Here is a 15,875-nt window from a genome sequence, read left to right as displayed (position 1 = left end):
GAAGCCATTCTGCTAGGCCATCACACTAGGCAGTCTCTCCTCTCTGTGTTTCTCTCTAATGGCTCTCTTTCTCCAGTAGTACAGAAAGACTCATTCATTTTCCAAGTCCTGTTCAACACTTCTATATTTTACTGATTTTCTTTGCCATTGTTTAAAGGTTAACTGCCACCTCCAGTGGAGCCATGATTTCAAGCTCTTCTCAAGATTTTCTGCCTGTTTGCTCAGTCTTCAATTGACTTGCTTAAAATAACTAAAAAGAAAAAATCACTTCTTAAAGCACTCCACAGCCAGGAGGTCATTTAAAAATAGCTACAAACTTCATGAATTTCTGCTATCAAACTCTCCGTAAATTCTGGCTTCACCAGAGAATCAACTGGCCAAGATCTATATCAGAAGTTTAATATTCTAATTGTTACTTTGCCTGTTTTTGTCTTGCTCCATGTCTTGGCTGACATCATTTGAACACTTAGGATCTTTGTGCTATGCACACAGAACCCCTAGAAAACAGAGTCCTGATCTACAACCAGGATCTTTACACACAAAGGATCTTTTCTATATGGGGATACTGAGAATGGACATGTCACTGCAGCCTTTCAGTACTTGAGGGGAGCTCACAAGCAGAAGGGGAACTCATTTTTTACGTGGTCTGACAGTGATAAGACAAGGGGGAATGGCTTTTAACTAAAAGACAGCAGACTTAGGTTGGAAGTTAGGAAGAAATTTTTTTTACTCAAGTTGGTGGTGAGGTCCTGGAACAGGTTGCTTTTTTATGAATACCCTTTCTCTGGGGGCATTTAAGGCAGAGTTGGATGGGGCCTGTAAGGTCCCTTTCAATCTAAGCTATGCTATGACTTGAGCAAAATCTTTTAATTCAGAAATACCAGGTACCAAATAACATTTAATCACGTGGACACAAAATAGCTACAATTTAATCAGCCTATTTTAACATCTTTATGTTTTCAGAGAAATTGCTGCCTAGTGCTGTGAGCTGCTTTGGAAGAACTGCAATACCACCAAGAATGAAAATCAACAAGCCCCTTAGTAACTAGCCAAATTAGAATGGCACTGCCTCTGGAGCATGAGGTTAGAATTACGTCTGTTTTTGCTAGGGAGTTCTTTACTGCCTGGAGTAAGGACTTTAGTCAGCTACACGAACGTGTTTAACTGCTCCCAGCTGGTTTCACTGGGTGGATGCAGAAATGTCTGGTTCCAAGATGCCAAGGAGAAGGATAAGGAGAGTGCACCGAGTTGTGCTCTTGACCTCTCCCATGCTGGTCAGGAGACAGTAATCTTGTCTAGCCACATCCTGCTGACAAGCATATAAATACTCAGCAGGCACAGAAGGATATTTAAGCAGTAATGATATTTTTCCAAGCTCCTCTGCTTTCTGGAATTCAGGCTATACCCTTGGTAGGTGAGTACCCTTGAATTTGTTGCAGTATACTTTCTGAGCTCACTCAGGGCATGTTCTCTGTTCTCAGGCTTTCACTTGCAGTTAGTAGCCTAGCTACAAAGCTACGGGGACCCAACTAGCAAGGAGATGATACCGATTCCAGGAACTGGACCCCTAAATTCACCTCTTGTTGTTCAGGTACAGACAGCAGTGATTTATACATGAATTGTCAGGGAGGGATAGGATGCACAGATTATTCCCATAATTCTTATGCAATCTAGGTCAGAACACTATTTCTTTTATCTCCAAAATTGAAGCCTGCGCTTACACAATTAAAATGTTCTGGACTTCCAGTGCCTTTGTAGGCTAGAAAGTAATTATTTCCCTCTGTTTGCTCAGTATATTGAGCAAAATAATTATAACTCACTAGATGTTTTTCTTTGTTTTAGTATATTGGCATAGATATTTCCCTCCTCTCAGTTCCCTTTCATAAAAAGCTCAGTGTCATTTTTTCATGCACATTTTTTTGGGGGGTTGCATGGAAGAAAAAAACCCAGCTAAATATTTTCTGATAGAAACTCCATTTTAAGAGTCTTTTCTAGCTCTCCAAAATGAGAAGATCAAAGCTACAGAAGAAATAACAATGAAGGTGGATGCCACACTGCCTGCCTGGCACCAAGACTACCAACAAAGTCCATAGGAGTGTGTTAAGCATGGCATTGTCCCAACCCAGATTGCTAGCAGAAGAAAGTCAGTAAAAAGACTACCCAGAAGCCCAAACAACCTCAGTGCATTCAACAAAATGGAGCAAGTAATTCCTCTGCTTGATGGCATTTAGAAAACACTGGCCTAAAGCTTGAGCACTGACTGCAGCCCTGGCACAAACCATCTGGATACCAAGTTTCATGTCTAAAACACAGGTGCCCCTTAAGCTACAGATGCATTTTGAACTTAGGATTCCATGTATTACTGACTGCAGAAATCCGGGCACCTCTTGCCAAAATGCTTTCAGAGGCAGCACATCTGAAAGCCCATCTGTACGGCCCTTCCCCTTGTGTTTTCCCTTTGTTTTTGTGAAGCTGAATTATTTCTAACCTCAGTGGGTCTGTCATTCTGGGATTGATGGTTATTGCTGTCTGCTAATCTGTACTCAGGATCTAATTTCCAGAGCCTTTCCTGCAGCTTTGAGCAGATGGGGTCCGCATCTCTTGAGACAGGGAGTATGCAGCTCCTCCTGATTACACCCTGAAGGGCAACAAGGCTCCTCTGGAAAGGAGGCCTGGAACATCCCCCAGTAGGCTACTGAAGCTACGCCAGACTATTTTTAACAACAAATTCAAACCCTTTTTCTTTCTCTGAGTTATTTTTGAAGCGGTATTTTAGTGCTTTTTGTTCCGCTCAATACCACCAACACATGTTGTATAGAAATCACTGACGTAAACACTGAACTGGGGCACAGAAGTGGAAGGGAAAGAAGAGAACTGGATTATCACTTTTTCTTCTTTTTTTTTCTTTTTTTTCCTTAAAGTAGTATCTCCTTACCAAGCCTAATACAATCACACATTTTGCTTGTGGAAATTTAGAGGTTTTATCACTGCAAATGGGACTTATCAATTCAGTTCTCAAACCTTGTTTGGGAGAGGGGAAGGGAGAAAGGATATACATGCAAATCAAATTTTATTCTTTAATGGATTTGCACTCTCACCATGTCCCACAGCACCATTATAAGCATTTACAATTAGACACTGTGATCACATTTCTGAACCCTTTATCTTATGCCCATTGAAGTTAGTGCCCAGAAGGATTAGATTTCACATCTTAATGAGAGTTTCATCCCAACAATACCATGTCTTTAACTGCCTGTTTTGTCTTAATGGAAATGCACCTTGCTAGCATGGCTTAGCAAAACCACTTCTGCTTCCCTTCTCTGCATTTATTGCTTTTCAGGAAGCTGAGTTGTCCTGGATTACAGAGATATGATTTTTACTTTATGTAAAATAGAAAAAAAAACCTTTGATTATTCCCTGGTCACTCCTAATCATATTTTTAGGCATACTTCCATTGATAAGGTGTATCTATGTCTCCATTTTTTGTATGCTGTGAACAAAAGCCTAATGTTTTAACATGAAAATGGGAAGAAGGTGCACCTAACAACATTTCCCAATGACTGTGTGAACTCAGCGTATATCCTGAAAATAGAGATCTGATTGAGAAGCTATTTCAAATAGTCACATATTTCACTGTTACTCTGTTTTCTTTCCAAACTTTTAAACGTGACCAGTAGCAGCAGTTCCAAAAGGAGATTATTTGTGGCAGATCAAAGTTTAAACAAGCATATCGTAAACATTAAGAAAATATTTTTTTGCACTTAAAAAAATCATTTTTTCAACTATATGCTGTAGTCAGACTACTAGCTCCATAAGCTTCTATCTTTAGTTCCTTACACTGTTTGCCTAGTCTCCAGAGCAGCCTCCCTCCAAAATGGCTTTCTGCTATGCACATACTAGTAACTAGAAATGAATATTCATTAGAGACCTGCTTATTTTATTTCTGGTCGTCTAGAAATACTGACACTTTGGTTGGATACATACACAGCAATAAATTCTTCCACAGGAGCATCACCCATCATCAAAAACCAGGACCAGCACAAGGCATAGGCAGTGTTGTTGAGGACAACTGACAACAGCAGCAAGGAAAGTCACCAATGCCCTGCTTATTTGCTCTTTACCCATTTGTGTGGAGATAGCTGTAGTGCTGCTACTTCCCAGGAGGGCCTGGACCATATGGCAAGCACCTACCAACGAGGTTAGGCTGGTCATTGCTAGCAGTCGCTAGAAGTGTGAATCCCTAGCTCTTTTCACAGGCAGCTGTGCTTTGCATTTTCAGACACAGCAACAAAACCCAGAGAATGTAGGTTATGTTCCTCACAAAGAGATTAACTCTTACCTGGGCTTGTGAAGGTCTAAAAGCAGAGTCAAAGCCATTCTGCAGAGAGTCCAGGAAAGGCTGGATTTTGTAGAGTCCATGCGTTGTCTGGCTCGAGCGGAAGGCCACAATGTGGAAGTACTTCAGGATCTTCTCAAACCGTGATTGTGTCATGATAAGTGCAATGCTCTTGTTGCTATAGAAGCCGCTGCTCCATATGCTGAGAACAGACTCACAGTGGTGGATGCTGGTCGATATCATATAGCCTAGGAAAGCCTTCATTTCCGTCAAGGTGACATCAATCCAGGTATCGTCACTACCAAATCTCTCCTGGTACTTCTTGGCATACATGTTGGTTTGTACCACCATGTTTTTTAGTACGTTGTCGGGGACAAAGAGTTGAAAAAAGTCCATGGCACTGGCAGTCAAGGGCATTTTTCGTGTTGGACCTAGGACAAAAGTAGAAAGGGAAGGCAAGCTCACAAGACATATTCAACCAACATCAGCAATTTAAAGCCAGACTAACCTGTTTGGTAGGAATTACCATATAGTGACTTCAATTAACTCCCTACCCTCAGTTGTAATGGAAATGCACAGAGCTCAGTCATGACTACTTCAGGTCAATATGCTAGTTTGGATACCACAAGAAAATGAATCTATGTATATACAACCATGATAGTTAAAGCAATGGCTGTTCAGACAGGACACTTGGAAAACAAGGCCAAAGTGATGGCGTGACAGCTAATTCCTTTAGAAGCACATCCACTGACAGCTAATTCCTTTAGAAGCACATCCACTGACAGCTGTCAGGATTCTTCACCCCTATATTCTTTGTCTTTCTCTACATGACTGATTTCACCATCCCACATCATATGGAATACTCTTAAGCATTACAGTGCACATCCTGGGTCATCTTCCTCACATAATGCAATAAGCTTTGCAGTCCCATGCAGTCATTAGCCTGGCTTTTAAACGATCTTCCTCTTTTGCTGCAAGTTTCAAGTATTTATTTTATTTCTTAAGTAGTGGGGGTGGGAAGGAGGCAGTAAGGGTTGGCAGTCCTGTAGCAGCATAATGAGGTTATCCAGTCAGACACTAAATTACATTAAGCTGAAATAGGAACATCAAGCTTGCAACACCAGGGATGCAGACACCAATCCTTACAGCCCTCTCTCCTCTAATCCCTTCCATAAGTTAATTAAGCTCAATTTTAAAAGTAGTGCTTTCATGCCCCACATTGGCAGTGCTTGAGTCACCAGGTAAAGACTGTAGGAATAGGGACGTTTCCTGTTCTCCTAAGAAAGCTGTGCAATTGCCAAACACACAAAATTAATGCATCTGAGAGGGGCAGCACAGGCAAACCTAAGCACAGGGCAATGCTAAGAGCAGTTCTGCATCCCTGTGCAAAAGATAGATGGGGGTTATGACCATCACTTAAGAGCTGGATTCAGCAAATCCAGTTCTTAATTTAACTGACAGGCTTAGGACTGACTGAACAGTGCTCTTAAGCAGAAAGTACACAGATTTTCATCTGAAGTTCTACTTAATACAAAATAGTCTTTCTTGTACTGCACGGCTCCTTAGGTCTCAGCATCAGATGAATCCATAGCAAGAAGTTTGCCATTCTGTCCCCTGGAGCTTCAAAGACTCACCAATGTGTTGGTTAGGTCACGTTCTTCTGTACACCTGTATCTCAGTTCACATTCTTAGTTACAACAACAACTATGGCTTACAGAAATATCGCATGGAACAGTACTGCATAGGAACCAAATAAACTACGTTGTTGAACTTGCTCTCAAAAGGTAGTTAAAGCCTTAGTGTTTGGCTACAAGCTGGTGAACTCAAGTTACTAGAAGTAGAGCAGAAATGGCACCAAAACAACAACAACAAAAAAAGTCTTCAGGTTGAAGAGATTGAAAAAAAAAAAAAGGAAAGAAAAAAAAAACAAAAACACAATGGAGGGGATTTTTTTTCAAGTACGATGGGCAAGGAAACATACATCTAAAAATTTCTTTCCAATTATAATTTGCAAGATTGGAAAACTATAAATGAAATAGTTTAGCTGAAAGCACAAGACTGAAAGAACTCCCCACAAATCATGGTATGATATGGAAGGATATGATATGAAGGACAGAGCAGAAAATTTCAGCTGAAATGATAAAAAGCTTTCATTATCAACTGGAAACTGTGGGGACAGTATAAATATACTTGTTTAACCTTAACTGCTACTGCAACAGTAAAGTATATTATATAAAGATTTCTTTTCTTTTGACCAGGAGATTTATATTCTGCTAGCACACACTAGACAGTTATAGTTGACATAAAATGCTCTACAAATGATTGTGCATGAATTACTTATAGTAGTTCATCACTTCCTCCTTCCCCACAATTTAATCAAGTTTTGATGTTCTGCAAGAGATACAGCTTTCTGATAACAACACACTGTGCATTCCTAGTTGTACACAAAGCCTTGAGTAGCTGTGTGAATTTACCTCCAGTGCCCATGCAACCCTTCCAGGTAGTACATGAAGGCAGCTTTTAAGTTCTTTCCTTTAGAAGCAGAAGGTGGGGTTGGGTGGTAACATTTCAAACCTTGCTTACAGCAACCAAAATGCATTCATAAAGTATTAGGACTTACGAAGTGAAATATGTTGGTCTTGAGGCAGGTGCATACAAGCAACAAGTCTGTGTTGGACTCCATTTTTACTAAGTCAAGCACAGCCAGAAGTTAAAAAAAAAAAAAAAAAAAAAAAAAAAAAACTTTGTACACTATTAAATCTTCAGAAGTTGTACAAGTTTACCTTGAAAAGTGATTATGGCAAATTGCCAGATAGACTGGATAGGTTGCTTTAGTTTTTACCCAGCAGATCTGCTCTACCTTGCACACATCTCCCATCTGCTCTCCTAGAAATAAATGTGCAAGACTGGTAACCTGTTTGCCTTGCACAACCCACACAGCTCTAGAAGCAAGCTGAAGCACTTTCTGACTCAATCATCAACCTAATAGTTGACTAAATATAATTCTGAAAGCCACTGTATAATTTTATTGTCTTTTAAAAAAGCCGTTAGTGGTAAAGTGAGAACATTTGATTCATAATTTACTGATAAATAATAAAGCAAGAGTGACACTGAGTTTCTGCAGGGAGAAAACTGAATTTTTAACATAAACTGGGTTTTGCACAGCTAATGACTACTTCAGAATAAATTATTTAAATATGATCCGCTAAGTCCACAAATATATCCCACAAACAGAGCAAGCTGCTTATGAAACCTAAATATTGCATTTGAGCTTTTTAAGCACTTCTACTTTGACTTAGAATCACAGAACAAGGTTTGGGTAGGAAGGGACACTTAAGATCACCTAGTTCCAACCCCCCTGCTATAGGCAGGGACACTTCAATGGCAGTTACTCAGACAACACTGATAGAAAACAATCTCAAAGATGTATATATACACTGTTTACCTTTCAAAGTTTTATTCAGTTAAATAGTGCCTTTGTCAAGTCTTCCTTCTCTTTTAATTAATGAGACTTCAATAAATTAGTACAAAAAATCCACACTAATTTTCAGAAATTCAGAATGAATATAAGATTATGACCATGTACCAAATTTAGAATTCTCTCCTCTTCATTTAAATTGCTGTATTGAGAATATATTTGACTTTTTTTTTTCTTTAAAAATCAATCAAGATTTCCAATACCGCACAATCAGAGCACAGAAGTGCTCTTGAGTTTCAACACGCTACATGACCCAGTGGTCTAATTACACCCAGGTGGGATCATCACTAGCATTCAGGGCTTGCTTTATGTCACATTCTGCAGAACAGGGAAAATAACACAGTCTACCTCTGTTACAATACAACGTGTAAATGCACTTTCCTCCCTCCTTCTCACCTTGACTACCAGGAAAAACTGGCACATGCAATCAGCAGTAGTCACCTTGCAAGTCATTGCTGTCATGCAATCCAATTTTGATTAGATTGGTTCCACATTCTGTTTTGCACTCAGAAGTAACATCACTGCCAAAGCCAACCAGCAGGGAAATCACTATTTAAATCATCAGGACAGACTCTAAGTAAATGGAGATGCTGAGCAGGGAACACCATTTGTAATACAACCTACTGGTGCAACTGGAGTGGAGACTGGAGACTTGCCTCAACCGTGCACTGCAGAGCCTTCCAGCTCAGCTCAGGGCATGTTACAGCAGCTTGGCTGGTCTGCACGCCCAACTTCTCAGCAAACACACACATTGCAGAAAGAAGTCAGACATACTGAGGATAAAAATTTGGAGGAAGCATCCAGGTAACCATCCTTGAGGGAGCCCCTGTAGTGTTTCTCTTCAATGGGTCTCTACCATTTGCATTTTTACCACTGCTCCAATCTCACGGTGTTTCTTGCCTTCCTCCTGAGGGGAAATTTAGGAAAAAAAAACTAAGAATTTCCAGTGAATTGACTGCTTGTTCTTTATTTGCATGGTCAGGTTCACAACACTGAGGTATTTGAGTGCACATTTTTAATAGGTTAATTTACCTTTTACCAGCAGTGTGCCGAGGTGGACAAGAAGATCAATGGCATCCTAGCTTGTATCAGAAATAGTGCTGCCAGCAGGAGCAGGAACATGATTATTCCCTTGTACTTGGCACTGGTGAGGCTACACCTCAAGTGCTGTGTTCAGTTTCAGGCCCTTCACTACAAGAAAGACACTGAGGCCACTGAGAGCATCCAGAGAAGGGCACTGAAGCTGTGAAGGCTCTGGAGAGCAAGTCTTACAGGGATCGGTTGAGGGAACTGGGATTGTTCAGTCTGGAGAAGAGGAAGGCTCAGGGAAGATCTTATTGCTCTCAACAAAAAGGAAAAAAGAAAGGAGTTTGTGGCAAGGTGAGGGTTGGCCTTTTCTCCTGCATAACTAGCGATAGAACTGGAGAGAATGGGGAATGGCCTCAAGTTGCACCAGGGGAGGTTCAGTTTGGATATTAGGAACAACATCCCCTAAGAAAGTGTGGTGAGGCCCAGGAACAGGCTGCCCAAGGGAAACTGTTGAGGTACTGTCCCGTCACTGAGGTTCATGATAAAATATCCCATTGCCTTAACAGACCCAAGTATGAACATTAAGGTGTACTACATACAGCTATGTATCCAAGAAGAAAATGTAACCAGAATCTGTTAGTTTCTGAAGATTGGGAAGTATTTTCTCTTCTGATATATAGCGCTGCTTTCAAAGAGCAAGGTTTGAAAACCCAATTAATTCCATCATCCTAAGTCCAAGCAAGAAAAGACTGTTTTGTATTTCTGGGAAATTACTTTCCAAAAGTACACAACAAGATTTTGAAGTCTTATTTAGAAAAAAGTCAAAAAATGCTGAAGGAGGATTTCTGTCAGAAAATAAACATTCATCAAAAAAATCATGATGTTTTCATAACAAGCGTCAATTGATGAAATACGGTAGACAGTTTTATCAATTTTTTCAGCTTTCTCAAAGAATAAAGAACAACACAAAGAACTGGGGGAAAAAAATATCTAAAAACAATGTCTTATTATTTTCCAAAATAATTTTTTCAAGATTTCTGTTTCACACTAAGTTCCCTCATCTAAGCTTTGAAAGCACTGGAGCTTATCAAGCCTACTGGAAAATCAGCTTTTGTATTAGTTCTGTTCTTAATGGCCTGTAAAAAATGTTCATCAGACCATCTTCAAACCACAGCCAGTCTGACAGCCTCATGACAAGTCTGTCAAGGAAGTCTGACAGTGCTTGAGTGCGTATAACAATTCTCTTTTGCAGTTTATTCTGCAAATAGATACTGGCATTCTGCTGAAACTGGGCAGCAAAGTATCTAGGTCTGTAATACATTATGCTGCATGTATTTCATTCAGTTTATTAAAAAATAGCAACCAGACCTCCAATGACAACTCTTCTTTGTCAAGCCAAAGGAGTCATCCTAATTTATAGCAGCTGCAGCTCTGGACATATTTTACAGGAAGTAGGATGTTTGCATTTTTTATTTGGGTGGATTAATTTTACTTTCCTTTAGAAAAGCTCAGCACAAGAATTCTGTCTAAATTAGCCAAACAATCCATACTGTGGACTCACTTGGGACTCAGAGACAGTTGATGAGGTTATAAAGAAAAAAAAAACCCACAGATTACTGTATTTTTATATTAGAAATAAGAATTTGGAGAGTGTTCTTCTAAAGATGGGTCTCTTGTTTGACTCTCAGCAGCCCATGTGTCCATGTGAATTTTTACTAGATGTTAACGTGCACTCTTGCCTAGCAACTCAGTTGCACACACTTTTATCTTCGTTTCATAGTTACATTTATTCCAACCTATTTAGTGAAGTATGATTTGATAGCACTTACTCAAGATCCATGTGTAAGCACCAACCAATACCTTCACATTGGTGTGCAACAACCATAAGCACAACAACTGTGTCAAACAGTTTCAGTAACAGGGTACTTTCTCATTCCTCACCAGTGTTAAAAAGACTGCTTTCTTCACAGCAGTAAAGCAATCCATACATTGTGTGCCAACGTCTATCCACAAGGAGAACTTAGAGCTGGATCCAACATAGTCCAAGGACAAATGGAAGAGGACTGCTGCATTCACCTACCCCTGAGCAACCTGCATATAATTGCTTCATGCTTGCTCTGGTCAAGGGAGGCTAGCTTCAGTCCCAGGCTGCTCTAGAAGAGCAGAAAGAACTACAGTTGGACAAGCCAAATAAAGAAGTTACTCAGCAAACCAAACAGTAAAATTTAAACAAAGTGGTAACATTCAACAAAGTATTTCCTGCAGTTGAACTTGTTTCCACACTACACACTGGATCCAGATTCCTACCTCACTTTCTTCAGCAGGATAGCAAGAACCTTGAGAGCCAAGTCTGGCATGTCAACCTAGTGTAGTTCCCTTGTTCCTATCCAGCGCAAGATGGTCTCCTGCTCCTTGCGATGGTGCTGTGTGCCAGCTTGGAGGGCAGCCCCGGGCAGGCCCAGAACAATACCAGTGGGACAAGCCAAGGGTAAAGGATTTTGGCTGTAATTCAGCAGGTTACTACATAGGATCAGACACCACATAAAAACAGGTAAAGTTCTGGATGTCTTCATGGTCCAAGCAGGCAGGTCTTGTGCCCTAGCCAATGACTGTTCCATCAGCAGCATTGGTCTGAAAATGAACACGTGCGATATGTTGTGGCAGCCTTCCATGAAATGCAGCTTCTTGGGGATTTGCACCACAGTGAAAAAAAAATCCCCACAATTAATTAAATGTAGTTATTTGTTTACCATCTTTTTGAGCTTTCAAGCTGCAGCAAGTGAATGAGAGACTAAAAAGCCCACTGCAGGCAGAGCTCACACTTTTAATTATATACTTCATTTCCACGATGAGATCTTATAATCTACCAGCCAGCATCATCAGAACCCAACAGAACTTCCCAAACACTGGTACAAGGTTTTATAGCTAAAATCATTAAAACCAACATCAACAAAAACCCCTTAAAACAGCAGACATGCTGAAACAGTACTATACAGTGCCAGCTCACACAGTGCTTTGCTCATTATTCATTTGGCTGTGGGATTGAACACACTTGTTCCTTTCTCAGGGGAATTCTCTGTTCAGCAGCTTTCCTTGCACCTGCAGTTTTCTATTAATTCTATTAATATGTTTTACCACACTTAAACATCATAGCAGATTGGCTGCTCCTGACAGTCCAAGTGATACTGAACACACCCAGCAGGCTGGAGACAACCATTAACATGGTGGCTTCATTCATCATCTGTAATGTGGGCTGTACACATCTGGCTGTAGGCACAGCTGTTAATATTTATCTGAGATAACTTCACAAAGTAGCATAGATAGATTTATGCCAGCACAACTTCCATTACTAGCAGAGTGATCCCCAGAGCTAAATCCAAGAAAGCTGTTTTGGGATAGCCTCATAGGAGGAACCTGAGCTAGGAATTCTCGCTGATGCAATCTGCTTTCACATCTTTCTCTCCAGGGTTTCTGGTCAGTTCCAGTGCACGCCTACAAACAACATTTATTATCTGCAAGCAACTTGTCCCTTCCAGCATTAGGAGTATTTGGTGTCAGAACCCTCCGTTTGTAAGGGGAGAGATTTTGTGTTTGAAGAAGGGAAAATTGCCCAGTATGTTTTCCATTTAAATCATCAAGATATTTAATCTATTTTCTGTAAGTAAAAGTCAATAAGCAAGTGACCCAGCTAATGAGATGCTGAAAGTCTCTGTGTCAACTCCTGCATTTACATGCAAAACACACATATGCCTCCGGAAAACTGACTTTTTGCTTTTGAACAATTCTCACGAGGAAATTATTTTCTGCTTTGTTCAAAAATTGATTTTTTTTAAAAAAGACTGAATGTAAAAAACAACGATGATATCATCTGGAAATCCACACAGCTCAGCAAAGCATTAGAGACAATCTTTTCATGCAAAGACATTCACTTCAGCGCAGAGCCTCCCAATGATTCATCTCCATCCTACATGTGCTAATGTAGCTTCGGAACTGGGGCTATAGAACTGTACCCAAGCAGCTACAGCCTTTTCCTGAAAAAGGGCTGCTAGGGCAAGCCCTTTGTACATAAAGCATTGGATGCTTCTTCCCAGGTGCAGAATGAAGCTCCTGCCATGACATCCACTTGGAAAAGGGTGACGAAGCCACAGCATGACTCTGCCCCCAAGTCACCATGCACGGAGCTGGGGCTCTTGCTGCAGCCCAGCTAGAAGAGCTTAAAAACTGGAAGCTGGCAAAGGAGCTTAGTGCCAGGGACTCTATGGGAATGATATTCAGATTCTTCTTCCATGTCAGCTTCCTAAAGGCTTTGTCAGCCTCCCTGGGATTTCACTGCTCTCTGTAGTATGGTGCACATGCATCTCTAGGTGACCTCACAAGCTGCTCAGTCAGACTAGTTTTCTCTGCTGTGCAGCCCTGAACAAGGAAGCAAAGGAAGTTCCATCACTTTGGAGACTAAAAGAATAAGTCAACACTGGCACTCTCATTTAAGGACTACACCATCTCCATCAGAGAACATAACATCACAACAAGTTTTCACCTACATGCTGTTTTTAAATTTGCAAGTTTACCATAGAATCATAGAATCATAGAATCACCAAGGTTGGAAAAGACCTAAAAGATCACCCAGTCCAACCGTTCACCTATTCCCAATAGCTCCTACTAAACCATGTCCCTCAACACAACATCCAGTCTTTCCTTGAACACCCCTAGGGTCGGTGACTCCACCACCTCCCTGGGCAGTCCGTTCCAGTGCCTGACCACCCTTTCTGAAAAGTAATACTTCCTCATGTCCAGCCTGAATCTCCCCTGCCGTAGCTTGAAGCCATTCCCCCTGGTCCTATCACTAATGACACGAGAGAAGAGGCTGACCCCCAGCTCACTACAACCTCCCTTCAGGAAGTTATAGAGAGCAATGAGGTCTCCCCTGAGCCTCCTCTTCTCCAGGCTGAACATTCCCAGCTCCTTCAGCCTCTCCTCATATGGCCTGTGTTCCAGACCCCTCACCAGCTTTTTTGCCCTCCTTTGAACACGTTCCAGGGCCACTTTTAACTCCCCATGTTCCAACCCAAAATCCTCCAAAGTGTTGGGATGAGCACTTACAAATCATGTGCCTTGCCAACAAGGCAAGGTTTAGGGGCAAATGAAAGTCTATTTTCTTAGAACAGTTAGGAGAATGCACATAGAGGGACAGGTATAAGAGAACCACTGCTGTCAGATTCTCTTTTTCCATCCTTGCTCTACCTCCCCTTAGAACTGATGTACAGGTAACACTGCAGGGTGTCTGAACATCTCAACTCAGAATAGCCACACGGCTGGCAGCTTTGATGAATGACTTCTGTACATCATGCACACCAGCAACCCTAATCCTCTTAGCTCAGGCAGGAAGCATGACGTGCATCTCACAGCACTCTGGCCGCTTCCTAATAACTCTTATAAACCCACAACTTCTCAGTTTTAAGAAACCAGAGCATTTCTTCAGTGATAAAGTGTGAAAAACAAGAAAGCAATCATCCATACGAAAAGGTGGATTTACCACTTGTACTGCCTGCGTTGACTCCAAGCTGATGCACACGTTGACCAACCCCTGTGCCCCCAGGGAAGGCTTGTGGGAGCTGTAATTGCAGACAAAGAGCCAGAAGCACAATTCAGAGCTAAACATAGTGCAGTCAAAGCAGAACCTTGAAGTAGCAGTCTGTCAGCAACACAGCATTGCTCTTGCAACCTCCTCCCAGCTACTTTGAGTAGCAAGCAGAACTGGAGCACCTGGCCTCCAACTTCCCCCATGGCCAGTGACAGGCTGCACAGCTGTCAGGGGCAAACACAGCAGAAATAGGTCACGGAGAGAAGTCTACAGAGAAGACCATCACATGCTCCTCCACAGCTTTTCAGGTCAGGCAGGACGTGACTCTGGAGCCAAAGTTGATCACCTCAATTACAGACTCACTCTTTATTCTGCTGTACCCTGAGTTCAGGAAGGGAAAAAGTCTGAGCTTGCTAGGAAGACAACACTTCCCACTACCCATCCATCACACCAGATGCTAACTCTGCACTGGAGAAGGTTCCCAGCTGACAAACCTGGAGACCAAAGCATTCCTTTCTGGGTAACTCAAGGGCAAGCTTCCCTTCCTTCCAACTCCCTCATCATCCTGCAATTTAATACACTTCAAGATTACAGAATCACCTAAAAATATGAACACAAATATAGTTGAGCTCATCTTTTCCATGTTTCTTGTGGGCTGGCAACAAATGAACAAATAAACGCTGAAAGACCCTGAAGGATTTAATCACTGTAAGAACACACTTCAACTCATAAAAAGAAGTACTTGTATCTCTTGTTTTGGACTGAGTAGCAATAGATATTTAATACAGTAGGGATTTCCAAAGAACTTTATGATATGCTCACATTAAAAAAAAAAAGCGAGAGCGATGAGCTCTGGGTCAGAGCTCATTTTAAGTAGCAGGATGGAAGACAAAGTCAATACATTTTATGGTGTATTAAAATTAGACCCACATATCAGTTCCTTAAATCTGTATGTAATTATGCAGGATGCACCTGCAAGGTAAATTTACATTAGCACCATGGGAATAACCTCTGCAAAACACATCCTTCTGTTTGTAAAATACCAAACATTTTACACTAAGTATTCCTACAAAGGCTTCGGGCATTATCAGAATAGAAACAATAGCTTTCCCTTCTGGAACCACAGATTAGGACATTTACAGCTGCAGGTTTCACAAACTGAAGGCTCACATATGCTAGCTGTATTATTCCTCTTACTTAAAGTAATGTTTTAATTACTGAGAAAGTGAGAAAGTTTCCAAGTGTGTTTTTGCTCTGTAGACTTGGCCTCCTATCTCATTTCACGTGCTGTTGTCTATTTAAAGACTGATTTTCTTAAAGGGTAAAAATAAGATTCTGTTTCTATGTCAAGCTGGTTTATGATTTCATGATATGATGAAAAAGAGTGTATTTACTCAGTGACAAGTAACTGGAAAAGTTCCCATTTAAACAAGGGCTGTGAATTTTGACTA

General features: G+C 41.1%; 1 protein-coding gene across 1 annotated transcript in view; it reads right to left on the bottom strand.

Annotated features, from left to right (window-relative positions):
* PGBD5 (piggyBac transposable element derived 5) overlaps nt 1-15,875 on the bottom strand; it is a 73,993-nt gene that overhangs the window by 38,225 nt on the left and 19,893 nt on the right. The window contains exon 2 of the mRNA XM_042826618.1: nt 4,340-4,767. Coding sequence (XP_042682552.1) covers nt 4,340-4,767 — 428 coding nt within the window. The remainder of the gene's footprint in view (nt 1-4,339; nt 4,768-15,875) is intronic.

The sequence above is a fragment of the Centrocercus urophasianus genome, unplaced genomic scaffold (assembly GCF_019232065.1).
Source record: "Centrocercus urophasianus isolate 14NV4802_14NV808 unplaced genomic scaffold, USGS_Curo_1.0 seq_10, whole genome shotgun sequence".
Lineage (NCBI taxonomy): Eukaryota > Metazoa > Chordata > Aves > Galliformes > Phasianidae > Centrocercus > Centrocercus urophasianus.
The sequence above is the reverse complement of the archived record's forward strand: the minus strand, read 5'-3'. Positions and strand labels throughout refer to the sequence as shown.